The sequence below is a fragment of the Theropithecus gelada genome, chromosome 1, assembly GCF_003255815.1.
Source record: "Theropithecus gelada isolate Dixy chromosome 1, Tgel_1.0, whole genome shotgun sequence".
Classification (NCBI taxonomy): domain Eukaryota; kingdom Metazoa; phylum Chordata; class Mammalia; order Primates; family Cercopithecidae; genus Theropithecus; species Theropithecus gelada.
The window spans coordinates 89,659,094-89,681,133 of NC_037668.1; the positions used below are offsets into that span (position 1 = coordinate 89,659,094).

Below are 22,040 nucleotides of genomic sequence, written 5' to 3' on the forward strand. Positions count from 1 at the left end.
TCTAATATTATAAACTCTGAGATTTTAAAAACGCATTCAAATCTTACAAATATGGAATTCGCAATACTCTTCTAGAGGGTGCTCTCCCAAAGGATGAAGGAACTTTATTATTTCTGTCTTGGTTGTAATATTCATTTGGGGCTGTAGATGTCAGCTGTATTTGTGGAGGGCAACTGGTACCTAACTACTTCGAACTTTATCTTTCTCTTCCACCCTCATACTTCATTTTAGCTGAAGAGTAAAAACACTAAAAGTCTGTAGATCTGTTTTTTGGTTTTTTTTTTAGTTATAGTAAAATACACGCAACACACAATTTACCATTTTAATCATTTTTAGGTGTATAGTTCAGTGGCATTAAGTACATGTACATTTTTGTGTAAACGTGGCCACCATGTCACTACAGATCTTCTTATCATCCCACACTGAAACTCTACTCATTAAACAATAATTGATCTTTCTTCTCTCTCCCTATCCCCTGCCAACCAACCACTGTTTTATGTTCTGTCTCTAAGAATTTGACTATACTAAAGTAACTGAAAAAAGTGGAATGGTACAATAGTTTTCTTTTGTGTCTGGCTCTTTCACTTAGTGTAATGTCTTTAAGAGTCATCCATGTTGTAGAACATGTCAGAATTTCCTCCCTTTTTACAGTTGAATATGCCAGGCATGGTGGCTCATGCCTGTAATCCCAGCACTTTGGGAGGCCAAGGTAGGTGGATGACTTGAGGTCATGAATTTGAAACCAGCCTGGCCAACATGGCAAAACCCCATCTCTACTAAAAATAGAAAAATTAGCCAGGGATGATGGCACACACCTGTGATTCCAGCTACTCAGGAGGCTGAGCCAGGAAAATCGTTTCAACCTGGGAGGCAGGGGTTGCAGTGAACCGAGATTGCGCCACTGCACTCCAGCCTGGGCAACAGAGAGAGACTCCATCTCAAAAAAAAAAAAAAAAAAAAAAAAAAGTTGAATAAAATATTTCCTTATAGGCATATGTCTCGGAGAAAAAACTTTTCCTCTACCCTCTATGTTGTGCCTGGGAGAGTGCAAATTAAACTGACAGAAAGCATTAACGGGAGAAAAAAGGTTTATTTATATGCATATGAATGCAACAAAAGAAGCAGCAAGCTCACCAAGTGATTAAAGTTAGAGCTTACATACGTAACTTATGGGGAAAGGGAGGATGGAGAAAAAGCTTCTATGAGAAGAGCAACTAGGTTTGTTTAGGAAAGACAAATGGGTTTTTAGGAGAACAAATTGGAGATAACATTTTTGATTATGTTGATAATTTTGTTATGTTGATAATTTTTTAAATGCAGGTGCCACTGATCCTCCTCTTTGCTTGTTGCCATTCCTCAAGCGGGCATTTATATAGTAGGCTTACTCTCAGTCTTCCTGGAGGTCGACCCACCTCGAGAGGCAATGTTTGATAGCCTCATTTCCTAGAACTTGCTGCTTAGTCACATAAGGGAAACTCTGAGAGGGCTTTTTTCTGCATCTGTTAAATCTAAAATATCTTCAGTTTATAATAATCCTCGTACTGAAGCCAGATAGTTCCCTGACCTACTTGACACCTTGTGACAGAGGTGCCCCGTTTACTCAGCCCACCGCTCTCCTCGAGGGAGGGAGTGTGTGAGCAAACAAGGTGAGAACTAGAATACATGCATGCTGGAACCAGCTGACTGCTTTGGTGCGGGCAAGGGTAAACTCCACTCACTCAGACCTGCAGCGTTCACCCCCTGTGGGAGGGGAGCGCTCAGGTGAGCGGGTGCAGGAGCCAGGGCAAGCGCTTTTGGGCACTGGCAGGAGCAAATTCTATGCAGGCCCAGTGGCAGCATCTAGGGGAGGTGCCTGTGACCTCCAAAGCCCCAAAGGGCATGTTACAGTGCTCTTTTAGCTCTGCCATCTGCAGATGGCTTAAGTGTTAACAGTTCAGTTGGCCCTTGGCCTTTTCACGTGAGGCAACTGCCCTCTCCCAGTGAGGGCAAAGGGCCAGTGTAACAGCCTTTTGTATCACACTTATGGCTCCTGAGTTCTTTCTGGTATCCAGGAAAAATGAGGCTGCACGAACGAATTGAAGGATGGTAAATGTGGGGATTTTATTGCCAGTCAAGTGGCTCTCAGTGGGAAGGGGAGCTGCAAAGGAGATGGAGAGGTGGGTAGGTAATCTTCCCCAGAAGTCCAGCCATCTCTGGCTGGATTCTTCCCCAAAGTTACACTGTCAAACTGTCCCTCTAAAGTCAAGCCGCTTCTCTCTGATGTCTAGCTGTAGTCCCTGACATCCAGCTGCTTCTCCTCTCTGCCAGCTGAATCTAGGGTCTTTATAGGCACAGGATGGGACGGGGTGAGGGCATGGGTGGTTTAGGAAAAGGTAACATTTGAGCAGGAAAACAAGGATAGAAGTTCTCACTTTGGGCCATGGTTTTAGGCTTGAGGGTGGGGTTTTGTCGGGGACCTGCCCTTAAATTTCTCTGCCTCCTGTCACTATCAACACCAACTCTGAGGTTCCTATAGGTCCCCACCATATATACCATATTTTGTTTTTCCATTCATCTGTTGATGGATATTTAGGTTGTTTCTACCTTTGGCCATTGCAAATAATGCTGTTATGAACATTGGGATATAAATATCTGTTGAAATCCCTGCTTTCAGTTCTTTTTAGTATATACTCAGCAGTGGAATTGCTGGATCATATGCTAATGCTATATTTAATTTTTGGGGAGCTATACTGTTTTCTACAGCAAGCAGCTGCTCCAGTTTATATTGCCATTAGCAAAGCAAATTTCTCCACAGTCTCTCCAACACTTGTTTGCTGGCTTTGTGTTTGTTTCTTAGGAGTATAAAGTGCTATTTTATGTTTTGTTTTGCATAACCCTAACAATTAGTGATATTGAGCATCCTTTCATGTGCTTATTTGGCCATCTTTATGTATTTCTTTGGAGAAATGTCTGTTCAAGTCCTTTGTCCATTTTTTAAAGATTTGTTGTTTTTATGTTTTTGTTTTTTGCCCGAGGGTTATTTACCTAAGAATAATTCTATGTTCTTATTTTCTTCTCTTTTTAGAAAAAAAAAAATCTTCTCTATTAAAAACAAAACAAAAACAAACAAAAAACAGAAAAAAGAAATTCATGTTTATTTAATTAATTAATTAATTTTTTTGAGACGGAGTTTCGCTCTTGTTGCCCAGGCTGGAGTGCAGTGGTGCAATCTTGGCTCACCACAACCTCTGCCTCCCAGGTTCAAGCGATTCTCCTGCCTCAGCCTCGCAAGTAGGTGGGATTACAGGCATGCGCCACCATGCCTGGATAATTATATATATATATAATCATATACATATTATAATATTTGTATATAATAATATATATATATTTTTATATATATATATATATATTTTTTTTTTTTTGAGATGGAATCGCACTCTGTCACCCAGGCTGGAGTGCAGTGGTGTGATCTCGGCTCACTGCAACCTCCGTCTCCGGGGTCCAAGCAATTCTTCTACCTCAGCCTTCCAAGTAGCTGGGATTATAGATACCCATCACCACGCTCAGTTAGTTTTTGCATTTTTTGGTAGAGATGAGGTTTCACCACATTGGCCAGGCTGGTCTCGGACTCCCAACCTCAGGTGATCCACCCGCCTTGGCCTCCCAAAGTGTGGGGATTACAGGCTTGAGCCACTGCTCCCAGCCAGAAATTCAGGTTTATAAAGATCTCACCTATCATACCCAATGTATTAAAATCCCAGATTTGGATATCAGTTCTCTTCTTCTTCATTTACTACTAACAGAATTACCATTAACTGTTTAAAAAGTCCAAGTGGCCCCAAATTATAACCTTCTTCTTTTTAACTGTGCAGTTCCTTCCAACTCCTCACTCTTTTCTGTAAGAAGTTCTTGCTTATTTTATTCTAGGCATCTATGTAGTCAGATCCCCTTTCTTACCCCTATTTAATATTTGAGTCGAGTCCTGTGTTCCTTAGGCTCCATTAGGTATCTGATATAGTTACATACTTACCTGAGGGGAGCAAAAATCACCTGGTGGCCATCAAGCAGACCATCTGGAGGCAAACTCCTTAGCTGAGGAATTTAGATGTATAATGAAGAGAGCAAAGATCACCTGGTGGTCATCAAGCAGGCCATCCAGAAGCAAAACTCCTTATCTGAGGAATTTAGAAGCAATTAGACTTCCCTGTTATCTAAAGCCAGCATCTGGTTACCAGGTTGTTTTCCCAGAAATGTATAAGTAGCTAGAATTTCTATATATCTCCTGAATGCATGCATATCGAAACTCATTGTGCAGCCTTTGCGGACATCAAGGCACCAGCATGTCTACAAGTGTAATCATCTATCATGACCTGCAAAACTAATAGGGTCCAAATTACCCTTAAGTTCCTGCTTTAAGGTCTACAAATACCCCTAAGGAAAATCCACGGAGGCCCACTCAGTCCTCTCTTGCTGAAGCGCCCCACTACAACGTTCTTTCTGTCTAAGAAAACTTGACTTTTTAAGCCTGTGCTGTTGTCAGTAAATTCTCTTTACTACCTGCGTGCCAATCACTTTCTGTTGCTGGGGCTCTGCCACCTTGCCCAGCATTACCAAATTCATATTCTACTTTGGAAAGCTGGAAGTATTTTGTATATCGGCTTATGAATGATCCTTATCATTGAAGTCTGACCACTTTACAGAAAAAGTAGACCATCTTGTTTTCGAAATTCCAGCAATAAAGAATAAGGTAGTGTTATTCACCTTAAATGAATTATGGTACATCCCTAAGGTGGCTATAAAATAGTCATTTAAATTTGTACTGATAAAATTTCTTATTTTTATTATTTATTTATTTATAGAGACAGGGTCTCACTCTTTTGCCCAGGCTGGAGTGTCATGATCACAGCTCACTCCAGCCTCAGCCTCCCAGGCTCAGGCTGTCCTCCCATCTCAGCCTCCTGAGTAGCTGGGACTGCAGGCACACACTGCCATGCCTGGCTAATTTTTGTAATGTTTTTGTAGAGATGGGGTTTCACCATGTTGACCAGCTTGTCTCAATCTCCTGGCTTCAAGTGATCTACCCATTTCGGCCTCCCAAAGTGCTGGGATTACAGGCATGAGCCACTGCACCTGGCCGTAAAATTTTTTAAAATATAAAAAGATACTTAAAGTGAAAATATGATGTTTTCTATCTTAGTCTGTTTGGCCTGCTATAACAAGATACCATTAACTGGGTAGCTTATAAACAAACAAACTTATTTCTCACAGTTATGAAGGCTGGGAAGTCCAAGATGAAGATGTCCACACATTTGGTGATGTTAGAGGCAGGAGGCGGACAAAGGCCTAGGCAGATAGGGAAGGGTCCCTGGAGAACCTCTGACCCCGCCCACAAGTGTTTACACCAGATGTTTTGTACAGATAAGGGAACTTGCACAGGGAGTTTGCCTAGGCATGCCCACAGCAGGCTGGAGACCCATGCACTCCACCCATGAATGGGGTGGAGCCACCAGGAATTTGTGTCTTATGCAGGGGAGGAGCCTGGCCTCTTCAGCTGGTGTGTGGTAGCCCAGGTATTCAATCTGGGATGTGAAAAACTGCTTGCAGGACCCCCTCTCTTTGCTGAGAGCTTTCTTTTTGCTTAAAAATTCCACCCTTCTCACTCTTCAATGTGTCCGTGTGCCTAATTCTTCCTGATCGTGAGACAAGAACCCAGATTAGCTGAGTTAAGGAGCAAAAAATTCTGCATCAGTGAGGGCCCCCTTTCTGGTTCATGAATGTCATCCTTTAGCTGTGTCCTCACAGGGTGGAAGAGTGGAATGAGCTCCTTTGGGCCCAATTATTTATTTATTTATTTATTTATTTATTTATTTATTTATTTTTGAGACAGTGTCTCTCTCTCTCTGTCACTCAGGTGGAGTGCAATGTTCTGAGCTCACCACAACTTCTGCCTCCCAGATTCAAGCAATTCTCCTCAGCCTCCTAGGTAGCTGGGATTACAGCCATGCACCACCATGCCTGGCTAATTTTTGTATTTTTAGTAGAGACAGGGTTTCCCCATATTGGCTGGGCTGGTCTTCAATGCCTGGTTCAAGTGATCCACCTGCCTTGGTCTCCCAAAGTGTTGGGATTACAGGTGTGAGCCACCGCGCCTGGCCCCTTGGGCCTATTTTATAAAGGCACTACCAATCCCATTCATCAGGGCTCTGCCCTCATAACCCTATCACCCCGCAAAAGTCCCCACCTCTAAATATCTTCACCTTGGGGGTTAGGATTTTAACATATGAATTTGCGGGGTCAGGGGGAACATAAATATTTTGGCATTCTGGAAGATTGTGACTTTGGAAAACCATAAAAGACATGTATATAAAAGCAAGATGGGAGGAAAATGCAGTTAAGTTATCAACAACACTTACCTGTAGGTTTTAGGTTTGGGTAGCTAGGTATTCACCAGGCAGATAAGAGTGCTAACAAATGCTTAGAGATATGAAAATTTATCACATGTTTTGGAGTCAGCAAGGAAGCTATTTATCTGTAGATATCAGTGCAACACAATCCAGGAGGCTATGTGTATCAGCAATTGACCTTGCTTGACCTGATAGATCTTTTATTCCTCTACCTTGGTATGTGTTTATTTAAATCCACTTATTAAGGCTTATAAAGCAGTTTTTTTGGTTAAAAATCTAGGACTGAATAAACAGATTTTGCTAGCCTATACTCTTGCAGATATTGTTACCAGAATTTGTTACTGCTTACCACAGTATAAACCATTACTTGAGAATGCCTGTTTGCAAGGCCAGTTTTCCACTATCATTATTAATTGGCTTGAACAACTGTACAGTAATACATTTTTTTCATAAAGTACTAATGCATTTCTATTTTTCTTCCTCTCAAGATGAAAGAAAATTTTGTCATGGAGTCCCTACCATCTGTACCATCAACTGAAGGAAACAGTCAACAATGCAGATTTGATGACCTGGAAAATCTTAATTCATTAGCAAAAAGTAGTCTGGATTTAGGTTTGTGGCTTTTGTTTCTCATAAACACAAATTACATTATTCTGCAAGCTTTCAGTTTTATGTTTGTATACATGAATTTTACATGTATTTTTATTCATTATGATGTTTTGAGTTTACATCTGCTTATTAATTAATCTGCTTCAGAATACCTGAAAGAATAAACAAGCCTCAGATTTCAACTTAGAATTTTCAGATTCTCTTTTCTGAGAGGGCTACATTTTCTCTGCCTCATGTTGCATTTTACTAGCAGTGTGGATTGAAACTCAGACTAGAACCTTACGCCAAATCTGAAATAAGTTTCTACTAATATGTATTAAAATCTCTGATGCTCTTAAGTAATATTGCTAGCTCATTTAATGGGACTGTTAAATATTAATAAAGAGAGGCATATTTTAAACATTTATGAAACATTTTTATAGCCATATATTACAGTCAATTTTAGTACATTAATAACTTAGTTTCCATTAAAGAATTCTAAAAGTATAGTGCCTCGCCCTGCTGCCCCTCAATATCGATTCTTATATATGTTTGAAAACTTGACTTTAAAAAAGAATTTTTCTTCATCTAACACTAAAATATCGAATGTCATTATAAAATTGACATCCCTAGGGAGATTGTTAAATGCTTTCATAGCACTGGGATTTATAGAGCCATTGTTGAGGATTTATGCTGTCCTTCACTTGTTATGACTACTTATAAGTCTTTCTCTGTGTTGTATAGTAATATGTTGTAAGGGTAGAGAGGGCTATAGAAAGTGATGTAACAGTTTTATACAAGATTAGGATTCTATTAAGTAAATTCTAAAAAATTGAATACTTAAGGGTAAAAATTGCAGGCATCTCTGAGATGATAACATACAGTTTCCTGTGGGTCAAAACAGAGCACGGAAAAAAAAAGAAGACAGAGTATGAATACTTAATTTTAAATATCTAAGATTAGATGAATCTATCCAAGTTTTCGAGATCATGACTAGGAGAAAAATGGGACTTACCAGAATAAAACTCTCCAGGTATATTGCTTTCTAAAATTTACCACATTTCTTGCAGTTCTCTATTAAATAGTTGGAGAAGATTTATAGCACATATGTTTCAGTAAATGAATAAATAGAACATATCTGTTTCATTACTATTAATACTAAAGCAAACTAGCACCATTTTGGACCAGATGAGTCTTTCGGTGAGGGTGGGGTACCCTGTGCATTGTAGGATGCTTAGCAGCGTCCCTGTCCTCTAACCCTAGATGCCAGTGGCACACCCTCTCCCAGTCATGATGAAAATGAAAATGTCTCCAGATGTTGCCAAATGTATACTGTATAAACCACTGGTTTATACTGTCAAGATCAAAAGAAATAGACTAGCTATGTGGGCTGGTGTTGGGTGGAGGAGCAGTAGAATAAGAGGCAATCTTAGATTTATCTACAGAACAGTGAATTTAGAAATAATTGTTGAGAACCTCTGTGTAAAGGGATATTCTTGACCTTTTGGTTAATCCAAAATTATATATCTTTAAAAAGCATATACTCTTCATGGGTTATGAAACTAAATATTTAAATTTGGATAATTAATAATGTCATTATTGACATTATTGCATTGAGTAATATACTTAGTGTTACAAGATTTTGGAAGATTTCAGACAGAAGGTAGTTCTGTTTCCCAGTCTTTGACTGCTCAAAGACTGGGTTATGCCCTTTGCAAGTCCAAGGTGATTCTGTGTTATTGTCAAGACTCAGTGCACATGCTTACTTGCAGGCCTGTCTCTTACTACACACTAAGCTTCAGGGGAATAAGGACTGTATCTGATTATGTTCACATAGTAGGTGCTCAAGAAATATTTGTTGAATGAGAAAATGATGTACTGCTCACGTGGTTATTCAACAGCATATCAGCTCACTCCTTTTCTTTTTTTTTTTTTCCAGTTGCTAAGTTGTATAGTAACCCGATCTCTACTTTGGATTCTCCTTGCCTTTATTTTGTTATTCCATTCTTGCGTCTCACGAAATGTAGACCTTTAGAAAATTTCCACCATTCCTCTCCTATAGGCATTAACTTCTGATATGGTTTGGCTCTGTGTCCCCACCCAAATCTCATGTTGAATTGTGATTCGCAACATTGGGGAAGGGACTTGGTGGGAGGTGATAGTATCATGAGGGCAGATTTCCCCCATCTGTTCTCATGATAGTGAGTTAATTTTCAAGAGATCTGATGGTTTAAAAGTGTGTGGCACTTCCTCCTTTGCGCACGCTCTCTCTCTGCTACTGCCATGTGAAGACATGCTTCCCCTTCACCCCTCTGCTATGATTGTAAGTTTCCTGAGGCCTTCCTAGCCATGCCTTCTGTACAGCCTCTGGAACTGTGAGTCGATTAAACATGTTTTCTTTATAAATTACCCAGTCTCTGGTAGTTCTTTTTGGCAGATGGCAGTGTGAGAATGGATTAATACAATTTAAGTCCTAGAGCATTTATTTTTTTAAAATGTCCCTGTTTTTCTAACCTCTGTACCCCTGTTATGACCATTACCTGACAACTACAGAGGCCCTACAGGACTCAGTCTTTTTCATGGGCTCCTGGGTTTCTTTGTGCACTTGGTGGACAGCTCTGTAAAGTGTAACTGTGTGAAGTGCTGTGACAAGTGAGAAATGTGTGCCTGTGTACCAACAGGGTACATGGAGGAGGCAGTGGGGCAGAGGGCACAGGTAGCCTTTGTGTGGAGCAATTCATGAAGTTTTAAACTGCACCAGTCTATGCAACTTAGTGGTGTAGTTTAATAGACTGCTTTTTCCAGTGTAGCTGGATGGGACATAGCTCTGTAAATAGAACCAGTTTTCTGTTCTGAAAACTCTGGTTTTAGGCCATTCCTGCCTGAGCACCAGTCCTGTCCTGGTCCTTCCTCCTCAATAGGGGAGAGGCAGACATCAGCAAAGCTGGAACAGTGGGGCAGTGCTTTGATTGTTGTGTGGGAATGGACGCCCTAGTGGATGGGAGCAAAGGGGAGTATGGAGATTGGGGAAAGGTAACTGAGACTTCCTTTAATCCCACCAAGCATGACAGTATTTTCACCCCATATCTACAACATTGCCAACTGATTGGACCCTGATTCCAAAGTTTCTAGATGAAATGAAAAGCAGAAGTGGTAGTGAGTTTACTAGAAAATTTGTTCAAGATGAATGCATGGAAAGAGTTTCGGTGATGACTATAGGAAAAGTTTTAGGCTAGGTATGGTGGCTCATACCTATAATTCTAGCACTTTGTGAGGCCAAGGCAGGAGGATCACTTGAGCCCAGGAGTTCTAGACCAGCCTGGGCAACATAGGGAGACCCCATCTCTATTGAAAAAAAAAAAAAAGTTTTAAAAGAGTATCTGTATTGCTTAGTCAGAGGTCATTTGTGATTTTCTACTAAGGCAGGTACCCCAAATATACTATGAACTTATGGAATTATTTTTGTTTGTTTGTTTGTTTGAGATGGAGTCTGTCTCTGTCACCTGTGCTGGAGTGCAGTGGTGCAATCTCGGTGCACCGCAACCTCCACCTCCCAGGTTCAAGTGATTCTCCTGCCTCAGCCTCCTGAGTAGCTGGGATTTCAGGCATGTGCTACCACACCCAGCTAATTTTTTTGTATTTTCAGTAGAGATGGGGTTTCACCATGTTGGCCAGGCTGGTCTTGAACACCTGACCTCGTGATCCGCCCAGGTCGGCCTCCCAAAGTGTTGGGATTACAGGCATGAGCCACCACACTCGGCTGAACTTACGGGCTTAAGGAAGACATTTGATGCACAATTCATCATATTCTTGTAAACATGATAAAAACAATGGGCTGATAAATTATAATGAATTACTGGGGTATATCCTATGAGTGATTGATGGGTTTATGCCTGCATAGGTACAGGTCTCTAATATAGGCCATAGGACTCTATGCACAGGTTGCCTTGGTTATTCTTTTTCTCAGGAAATGGGGTAATGGCACAGATGGCATGTTGGATAAATTCACACATTCCAGGAAATTGGGAAGGATTGTCAGTATGTTGGATGACAGAGCTAAGATCCAAAGTGACCTTGACGATCTAGAATGAAGGCCTCCATCAAATAAGATAAACTATTTAAAAAGAAGAAGAAAAGTTTGAAGCTGTGCTGTTTGGACCCAAAACCTAACTGCCCACTTCTAAGATGGGAGAGACGTTGTTTGTAATTTGGTTTTTCTATCATTGCAGAGTTCTCCAGTACAGTGAGAAGAACAAATAAGGCTCACAGGACTTAGGGTTTCAGAATTTTCTTTTTTTTTTTTTTTGGAGCCCAACTACTTCTGGGTCCCATTCTTTTGCTTGGTATATTGCTAAGCAACAGTGCTTTTTGTAGTGGCAAATCAAAACATTGGTAAAATTCCATCTCTTTCATCAAGCCTCCTCCTCATGCTATTCCTCCTACCTAGAATGGTATTGCAGATTTTTATGGGACTGATTCCCTATCACCATCCAGGTTTTTGACTACTCCATCTATTTTTTTTTCTTTTTCTTTTTATACAGAGTCTCACTCTGTCATCCAGGCTGGAGTGCAGTGGCATGATCTTGGCACACTGCAACCTCCACCTCCTGGGTTCAAGTTATTCTTCTGCCTCAGCCTCCCAAGTAGCTGGGATTACAGGCGCACGCCACCACACCTGGCTAATTTGTATTTTTAGTAGAGATGGGGTTTCATCATGCTGGCCAGGCTGGTCTCAAACTCCTGACCTCAAGTGATCCACCTGACTCAGCCTCCCAAAGTGCTGGGATTACAGGTGTGATCCCAGCACACCTGACGAGCTACTCACCTGTTTCTTTCTGTTCCTACCTGTTGCTTTATTTTCCTTCTTAGAACTTACCATGAGCTAAAATTGTGCTGTGTTCTTTCTGTATCTCTCTCCACTAGAATGTTAGCTCCCAGGAATAGGAACTTTGTCAGTTTTGTACATTTAGCTATCTCTAATGCCTAGAATAGTTCCTGGCAAGTAGCGGGTGTTTTATAAACATTTGTTAAGTGAATTTGTGAATGCGTGATTGAAGAACAGCCACAGAATGTTGGATACACTTAAAGGTATTTTTGTAGCTTCAGCTTCTTACCCCATTAGCCAAAGAAGTAAAATACTTAAGGTTTTGTGTCTTCTCACATTTATTTGATGGGAAACAAAACAAAATATAGAAGGTGCATTAGAACTTTTTTTCTTTGTTACATTTTCTAGGTTAAGCTCTACCAGATATTTTTAAATCCATAGAAGGTATGCAAACCAAAAAATAGATGTCCACAATCTTGATAAGAGCATACACTTGATTTCTTACCATTTGAATAAAAGCTAGGTTATTATTACTCAACCCAGTACAATAGTATTTTATCATGTTACACAGGTTTGAGCTTTCAGTCATACTTTAATCACATAATGTATGATATTTTAAAATATTTTTCCTTCCAAGAACACAGTGTTCAAAGAAATACATTGCAGGAAAAACTGTTTTGGCCAGCACAGTGGCTCATGCTTGTAATCCCAACACTTTGGGAGGCCAAGGCAGGTGGATCACTTGAGGTCAGGAGTTCAAGACCAGTCTGGCCAACATGACGAAACCCTGTCTCTACTAAAACTACAAAAATTAGCCAGGCATGGTGGCACACACCTGTAATCTCAGCTGCTCAGGTGGCTGAGGCAGGAGAATCACTTGAACCTGGGAGGTGGAGGTTGCAATGAGACGAGATTGCACCACTGCACTCCAGCCTGGGCGACCAAGCGAGACCTTGTCTTGAAAATAAAATAAAATAAAATAAAATAAAGTAAAATAAAATAAAATAAAATCTATCTACAACGTACTGTGCCATGCATTGGAAAACCTAAGGCACTATTTGTTGTTCTCTATTTTCTAGAATTACAGACAGAGAAAAGCATCATGTTTGGAAGAGTTTAGCATACACAGCTCAGTGCAGAGTGAAGAATACATAAGGCAGGCAGCGGAGACATTCAGAAGAGTCCAGCTGTGGGGACCTTGTGTGCCGGGGAGGACCTTGAATTTGGCCTGTCTGCTCAGAAGCCTTATGCTGGGGCCTATGGGGGCAGCTTCACAGGATCCATGAACCACAGTTAAAACATTTTTTTTTTTTTTGAAATAGAGTCTCGCTTTGTCGCTCAGGCTGGAAGTGCAGTGGCGTGATCTTGGCTCAATGCAACATCCGCCTCCCAGGTTCAAGAGATTCTCATGCCTCAGCCACCTGAGTAGCTGAGATTACAGGTGTGTGCCACCACACCCAGCTGATTTTTGTATTTTTAGTAGAGACAGGGTTTTGTCATGTTGGCCAGACTGGTCTTGAACTCCTGACCTCAAGCGATCCACCTGCCTTGGCCTCCCAGTGTTGGGATTACAGGCATGAGCCACCGTGCTGGCCAAAACAGTTTTTCATGCAATGTATTTCTTTGAACACTATGTTCTTGGAAGAAAAAACATTTTAAAATATCACACATTATGTGATTAAAATATGACTTAAAGCTCAAACAAGGTCTCACTTGGTTGCCCAGGCTGGAGTGCAGTGGTGCAATCTTGGCTCACTGCAACCTCCGCCTCTTGGGTTCAAGCAATTCTCCTGCCTCATCCTCCCGAGTAGCTGGGATTACAGGTGTGTGCCACCACGCCTGGCTAATTTTTGTATTTTTAGTAGAGACGAGGTTTCGCCATGTTGTCCAGGCTGGTCTTGAACTCCTGACCTCAGGTGATCCACCCACCTCGGCCTCCCAAAGTGCTGGGATTACAGGTGTGAGCTACCGCACCCAGCCTGATCTTTAGGCGCTCCATTTACCTTGTCTGATTAAGCACAATTATTTTAGGCTCCCCATTTATATCATTTCAATAAATGGCATTCCCAAATCACTGAGGGTGTTTAATCAGAAGTCTCAAAGCTCCTTTACGAGATGATCAAAGATATACTTGTTCTGTAGAATGGACCACGGGATGTACAATAGATGGGACTTCCATTCTAATCATAACATAAGCTGTAGATTTCTTTGTTTTTCTACTTTGGAAAACAGTATACTCATTATTTTTTAAACTTAAAAACTCATTGTTGGCTTATTAAGCAAGTACTGTATTTACGTGTTGAGAAATATTTGCTAGGTGCTTTCTGTATAGGAGTGCTACTCTGGGTCATGAGAGTGGAGCCGTGAGCAAAATAAAGTCGGCCCTCGTGGAGCCCACGTTCTGGTGGGGGTAGACAATAACAGATTAATGTATAATATTATAGGGTTCATGAAGGAAAATAAAGCAGTAAAAAGAAATAGGGAATGTTTGAGGAGGAGGCCTCTTTTATATGGAGTGGTCCGGCTGTTTTAGTAACAGTTGACTGACACGTGAGTAAAGTAAGCCAGCCCTGTGTGAAAACATTTGGGATATGGCTGAGAGAACAAAAAATGCAAAGTTTTGAGGAGGTTATATGCTTGGTGACAAAAAACAATTAAGTGTGTTCCTGGAGGATAAATAAGATAATGCAGATAAACAAAAAGTAGAAATAAAAAATTGTCTGTGGAGGTAATCGCAATTTGGTTTATAATCTTCCAAACTTTTCCAGTTTGTGTGAAACACTACCTGTCTACCCTCGTAACTGTGTCATCTCAGCTTTCTCCCTCAACCCCAGATCTTCTGGGTTTCTTTTTCCTTTTGTTTTTGTTTTTGAAACAAGGTCTCACTCTGTTGCCCAGGCTAGAGTACAGTGGCGACATCGTTCCTCGCTGTGATCATCCTCTCGGACTCTAGTGATCCTCCTGCCTCAGCCTCTCGAGTAGCTGAGATTACAGGCATGCTCCACCAAGCCTGGCTCCTGGAGTTTCGCATGTTGCCCAAGCTGGTCTTGAATTCTTGGGCTCAAGGAGTCCACCTGCCTCTGTCTCCCAGAATGCTGAGTTTATAGGCATGAGCACCTGCACCTGGCCAATATTCTGTTTTTAAATAATAAACCATTATAACACAGCTTAACTTCCTCTCCATAGATAACCATGGTGTTGAATCCTATATATTATACCTTATGCATTATCTTTTTATAGTGTGTGTGTGAGGATGTGTATAGACAATATATGTGGACATACCCACACACACATCTATATATGATAGTTATACTGTGCCTACTATATATACATGTATCAACATTTGATCTATTGTGGTGAGACTAAAGGAGCTTTCTTTATTTGGGCAAATGTAAGGAGAAAATACTAGCTTTTAATTTCTTAAATTAACATGATAATTATATAATATGCTACCAACAACTAGGGAAGAACATAAGAAATAAAGTCCAAAGGCCGGGCGCGGTGGCTCAAGCCTGTAATCCCAGCACTTTGGGAGGCCGAGACGGGCGGATCACGAGGTCAGGAGATCGAGACCATCCTGGCTAACATGGTGAAACCCCGTCTCTATTAAGAAATACAAAAAACTAGCCGGGCGAGGTGGCGGGCGTCTGTAGTCCCAGCTACTCAGGAGGCTGAGGCCGGAGAATGGCGTGAACCCGGGAGGCGGAGCTTGCAGTGAGCTGAGATCCGGCCACTGCACTCCAGCCCGGGCGACAGAGCGAGACTCCGTCTCAAAAAAAAAAAAAAAAAAAAAAAAAGAAATAAAGTCCAAAAATCCCCACCATACTTCTCAAGCTTATTATGTGAACCTTTCTAAGTAGAAATCAAAATTAATTGTTAGGAAGTTTGTTGTAAACATTTAAATAAATTATGGCAATCTGTACCCTTTACCTACTGGTAAAAAATTGGCAAATTTTCTTAACCTCAGTTTTCCTGTCTATAAAATATGGTTGATAGTGTCTTTTTTTTCTAACTCATAGTTGGTTGTGAGAATTAAATGAACAAGTATAGGCCAGGCGTGGTGGCTCATGCCTGTAATCTCAGCACTTTGGGAGGCTGAGGTGGGCGGATCACCTGAGGTCAGGAGTTCAAGACCAGCCTGGCCAACGTGACGAAACCCTGTCTCTACTAAAAATACAAACATTATTGTATTTTTGCATGCAACACCACACCTATAGTCCCAGCTATGCAGGAGGCTGGGGCAGGGAGAATTGCATGAATCCAGACGCGGAGGTTGCAGTGAGCCAAGAATGCGCCGCTGCACTCCAGGCTGGGCAATAGAGCGAGACTCCGTCTCTAAAGAGAAAACTAGTGTAGAAGAATTCTGAAATGTATAAACAAAGCCCTTTTAAAAATAGAAGTGATTTTATTTGGTTTGTTATCCTGTGGAATTTTTTTTTTTTTTTTTAATCAGTGAAATGTCAGAGTTCTTATTGTGAAAGCTTAGGTTGATAAGAGAAAATCTATAGTAAGATTAGATTTTTTAGTAATATTAATATTGCATAAATGTCATTTTTTCAGTGAGGCCACTAAAAATTGTAACTTCTTCTGTTGAACAATTCCTATATTCCTTCCTCCTTTATTTTTCACCATTGTGCTTATCATCATTGGATATATTAAAGCCTTTATTTATTTACTTTAATATTTTCAGTCTCCTACCTGGAAGAGTCCCCTCCCATAGTAGGTGCCCATACCTAGTTGCTGAATGACTGAAGGAGAATGAATGCCTTTTGTGTTCACTGTTATCTGGATTTGCTCTTCAGGCATGATCCTGGATGATGCCCAAGGTCCTAGCTTGCTCATTGACCTTCCTGGTGTGGCTCAAAGTAGGGAGCAAGAAGATTTGCCTTTATATCAACACCAAGCGACGCAAGTTATTTCCAAGGCCTCAGCATACACAGGAATGTTGTCTTCTAGATATGCCACTGATACATGGTATGATATCATTTCTCTTTGTTTTCACATTATAAAATAGTGGTTTTTCTTGTTTTTTTTTTTTTTTTTTTTTTTTTTTCTTAAAACAATGCACGATTTTGGTAGAACATTTGGAAAATACAGAAAAATATTATGAATAAAATCCACTATATTTGAAAATTACCGTGAAAATTTCATATACTTAAAATTTTGCCATATGTACAATTTTGTATCTTGCAGTTGTGCACAAAATGGATTACATAGAGTATTTGCTTAGAGAGTGGGAGGTTAATTCAGAGTTTATTTTAACAACTCAAGCAAATGCACTTGAGGACAAATTAAAAGAAGACCAATTTAAGAGTGAGGAAATCTACGGGAATCCCTTGACTCATTACATGTTGAGTGTAAGAAGGGGTAGTTGAGGATGACTTGTGTTTTTGGACTAGAAAACTAGATATGAGAATTTAGTGCTTCAATATAATATTATAGGAACATGAATGGGTTGGAAGGGAAAATGATGAGTTCAGCTTGGAACATGTTGAGGGTTAAAGTAGCCATAGAACAACAAAGCTAAATGGAATCAATTAGATATGTGGGTCTGGGAATTAATGTTGAGGTCTGTCTGGACATGGGTAATTGAGAGCAAGATTAAGCGCAGGTGAAACTCTTGGATTTGAATGGTCATCAACACGAAGCTTAAACAATAAGGCAAGCATGGGGTCAAGATTGGAGTCCGGGAAGATAGCAATACTTAAGGCATGAACAGAGGAAGAAAGGGGTGAGCTGGAATGAACAAAAGGTAGGAGAAAATTAGTCAACTAGACAGTGACTTAGAAAGCAAAGGAAGAGAATATTGTAACAAAAGGGTGTTCACAAACTATGTTCACATGTTAGTAAGGTTAATGTAGATAAGACAGAGAAGTTTTCCTGGGGCTTGGCCATATGGATGCCGTTGGTAAGCATTGAGCATTGTTAGTAAAGTGAATTCAGAGAGTAGTGTGTTGAGAATTGAACACAAGGTTAAAAATTGGACACAGAAAGAGCTGAGTAGTGTTTTGAAAATCCTGGTCATGGGTTGGGCTTGGTGGCTCATGCCTGTAATCCCAGCACTTTGGGAGGCCAAGGTGGGTGGATCACCTGAGGTCAGGAGTTCGAGACTAGCCTGGCCAACATGGAAACCTTGTCTCTACTAAAATTACAAAAATTAGCTGGGCATGGTAGTGTGTGCGTGTAACCCCAACTACTCTGGTGGCTGAGGCAGGAGAATCACTTGAACCTGGGAGGTGGAGGTTGCAGTGAGCTGAGATTGTGCCATTGCTCTCCAGTCTGGGCGACAGAGCAAGATCTCGTCTCAAAAAAAAAAAAAAAAAAAATTAGCCTATTGTGATAGCATGCACCTGTAGTCCCAGCTACTAGGGAGGCTGAGGTGGGAGAATCATTTAAGGCTGGAAGGTTGAGGCGGGCGGCAGTGAGCTATAATTGTGCCACTGCACTCCAGCCTGGGTGACATAGCGAGACCCTGTCTCAAAAAAAAAAAAAAAAAAAAAGAATGCATGTTACTTAGATAACTAGACAGTATTAATGGATCAAGGCAAAGGGGAAAATATATATATATAATATATATAAGACATACGACATTTATATTATATATTACTACATTCATATTACATGAAACTGAAGAGAATTTTCTTTGCTTGTGGAATATGCAGATGCCATAAAGGGGGTGATTAAATATAGTCTGTGGAGATGGTAGAGGGAGAAGAGGACATTGCACACTTGGAATCACCTTGGATAGTTTGGTAGGAGGAAGCTCACCTGGTCCACTGAGATAGGTGCCAGGAAGGAAAAGAAGGTCTGGTTGTAGGTACTTTTTATAGCTTGGGAGCAGGAATCGAAAGAGATTCTCATCCAATGATGATGTTTGTTTGTTTCTCTCACTTAGGGAGAAGATTATTTACTACTAAGAGTGATGAAGTGCTAATAAAGTGGGCATTAAAAGGAGAGGTGTTGGAGCAGAGATTAGCTTTTGAAAGAGTGATAGGGGAGTAACCACCTAGTGGTAGGGAGTTCTGAAAAATGTTTACCCTCTTTTTCCAACGCCCCCGGGAGTGAGAGAATGAGCTTCACCCACTTGAGTGTGGTATACTTGGCAGAGAACCAGAGCTGTTGAAGAGGAGGTTCAGAGAACGTTCAGTGAAGAGGTCAGGGCATGGATAGTTTGTTTACAATTCTAGCAGATTCCGTGCAGCGTGATGGATGATGTACATGGCAGGTCTTGGGGTGCGGCGTGACAAAGGAAGCACATTTGAAGGAAAACCTAGAAAGGTGTGGCATTGTGAGTAGGGAGATAAGAAGTGCACAAAGGAGTTGGAGCTTTCAGCAAAGCGTAACAGGGATGAGAGATAGGGTGAGCTTAATTGGCTTTAAATGTTTTTATTAAAACCTTAATCCAACTGTGATTTTTGTGTTGACATGGGAGATATCTTACATTTAGATGATGTGCATCTCTCTGTTCAGCAACCTGAAATTTTACCCAAAGTTTTAGGTAGAAACTTCATAAAAGTTGTTCTCTGTGCTTCTGCATAGCCCATATCTGAGTGGAAGGAAGTGATACAGAAAGGCCAACAGCTTTTGTACTCTGCAAATGCCAGGTCGGTGTGCAGAGGGAGAGTGCTGCCGGGTCTGGTTTCCTAATGTGATATCCGGTGCAGCCTCTGGAGGAACACACAGTGATAAATAAGCAATGGATTTGTTTCCTTAGGACAGATGCCTGGAAGTGGAAAAGTTAGAAACATATTTTATGGCTTTTTATATAGTCAAAATTTTTTTCTTCTTTTTATTTTTGAGACAGGGTCTTACTCTGTTGCCCAGGCTGGAGTGTAGTGGCGCCATCTCAGCTCACTGCAACCTCTGCTTCCCAGGTTCACACCATCCTCCCACCTCAGCCTCCTGAGTAGCTGGGACTACAGGCATGTGCCACCAAGCAAGGCTAATGTTTGTACTTTTTTTTTTTTTTTTTTTTTTGTAGAGATGGTGTTTCGTCATGTTGGCCAGGCTGGTCTGAAACTCCTGGGCTTAAGCAATCTGCCTGCCTTGACCTCCCAAATTGTTCAGATTATTTTTCCATGAGACACCATTGTTTTTTAAATTTCTCTTTTGCTTAGTGTGAATAGTTGAATCTGGCAGAAGAATGCAGAAGTGAGACTGCTTTTCTAAACTGTAGAACTATAACTGTAGAATGTGAAGAATCAGAAAAGATCTAAACAAACTTCTAAGTCCACCCCTCCTTCCGTGGACAGAAGAGGAAGTGGAGCATCAGTTGTTCTTACTAAATTTGACCCCAGCTTCCGAGAGGGAAGATATGCTTTGTTCTTATCCCATTGCTTTTTCTTTTAAAGTGAGTATTTGACAAGCCGATTTCTTATGCAGGCATGGGCATTGAAGGACTCCAACCTAACCTTGTCTTAGGAGATTAGTCTTGCACTTGAAAGTTGTTTTTTAAGCTTGTTATTGGAGATTTAGGGTATATTTAAATCCCAGCAGGTTCCAGAAGAGTTCCTGGAAATCATATTCCTTTTTTTAATCTTTAAGGTATGCCCCATGGAGTTAGGTTCATAGGTGAATATTTATTGCCACTTAGGAGCCTGCCTGAGTAATGCATAGGTTATTTTAGATGATAGTCTTTCAGATAATCAGGGTGTCATGAAGTGCTAAATGGTATTTTGCAGTTCCTTCCTTGCATTAATTTTTGTGTACGACCCAGCAGAGTTGTGTGTCTATGTGCCTGCACATGCATCCATGTGCGTGAGTGCCCCAAGGGTAAGTATCAAATGGTTGTGATGTTTTATCTACACTGCACTTTTGCACTAACTTCTCCTTACCTTAGGAGGCAGGACTGGTATTAAGAGTTCAGGTGCCCCTTGAAAGTAGAGATCTCTAGAAAGGGGACTATGGGCAAGTAGGGTATAATTCTGTGGAAGGAATTCAGGTGCTCTGGTTCAGAGCACAGTAGTCCCTTCTTATCCTCAAGAGATATGTTCCAAGACCCCCACTGGGTGCCTGAAACCACAGACATTACCAAACCCTATATATGCTGTCTTTTTTGTACATGCATACCTATGATGAAGTTTAATTTATAAATTACATACAATAAGAGATTAACAACAATAACTAGTAATCAAATAGATCAGTACTGCAGCAGTTGATCTGATAACAGATGGCTACTGAGTGACTTCTGGGCAGGCAGTATTTATAGTGTATGGATATGCTGGACAAAGAGATGATTCACATCCTAGGCTGGACAGCAAGATACTTCCTCATGCTACTCTGAATGGCATGCAGTTTAAAACCTATGAATTGTTTATTTCTGAAATTTTCCATTTAAGATTTTTGCCATTACTGTAGTTGATCACAGATAATTGATACCAAGGAAAGCAAAACTACAGAAAGCAAAACCTCAGCTGAGTGGAGGGGACTACTGTATCCTTCTTTGTTCCTAAGGTCACTTGAGGTCGTGTTTTCAGACCTCGCCTGGTTTCAGTCTTTTTCTTCCTCATCTCTGTTATTTTGGGCTGTTTAAAGACCTATGGGTGCCCCTAGTGGGGACGTGGGTATTTCTCAGACAATAGGAGGTCTGTGGTATGGATATATTATGAGTGCTGTTCATATCTTTCTTCTGCTGTTTATACCTGTGTGACCCTGAAAGGGTTTCCTTTGTGTCTCTCTTTTCTCACCTGTAAAGTAGGTAGTTCTGTAGACTGAGTAAGTATTAATACAGGCCAGTCACGGTGGCTCACGCCTGTAATCCCAGCACTTCATGTGGCCGAGGTGGGAGAATCGCTTGAGGCTAGGAGTTCAAGACGAGCCTGGGCAACATAGTGAGAACCTGCCGCTACAAAAAAATAAAATACAAGCATGGTATGTTGGTGCATGCCTGTAGTTCTAACTATTCTGGGGGCTTGGATGGGAGGATCTCTTGAGCCTAGCAGTTCGAGGTTACAGCAAACTATGATTACACTGCTGTATTCCAGCCTGGCACACACAGTGAGACCTGGTTGCTTTTTTTTTTTTTTTTCCATCTTCTCTTCTTCTTTGAGACAAGTTCTTGCTTTGTCACCCAGTCGGGAGTGCAGTGGTGTGATCACAGCTCACTGCAGCCTTGACCTCCCAGGTTCAAGCAATCCTCCCACCTCAGCCTCCCAAGTAGCTGGGATCACAGGCACCTGCCACAATGACTGGCTAATTTTTTTATTTTCTGTAGAGACAAGATCTCACTATGTTACCCAGGC

The 22,040-nt window shown here is 41.0% G+C and overlaps 1 protein-coding gene across 3 annotated transcripts in view; it reads left to right on the forward strand.

Annotated features, from left to right (window-relative positions):
• Positions 1-22,040, forward strand: part of PATJ (PATJ, crumbs cell polarity complex component) — a 419,471-nt gene that overhangs the window by 129,687 nt on the left and 267,744 nt on the right. For all 3 annotated transcript variants that reach the window (XM_025398758.1, XM_025398765.1, XM_025398774.1), the window contains exons 21-22: positions 6,875-6,998; positions 16,602-16,773. In XM_025398758.1, the coding sequence (XP_025254543.1) occupies positions 6,875-6,998; positions 16,602-16,773 (296 nt within the window). The remainder of the gene's footprint in view (positions 1-6,874; positions 6,999-16,601; positions 16,774-22,040) is intronic.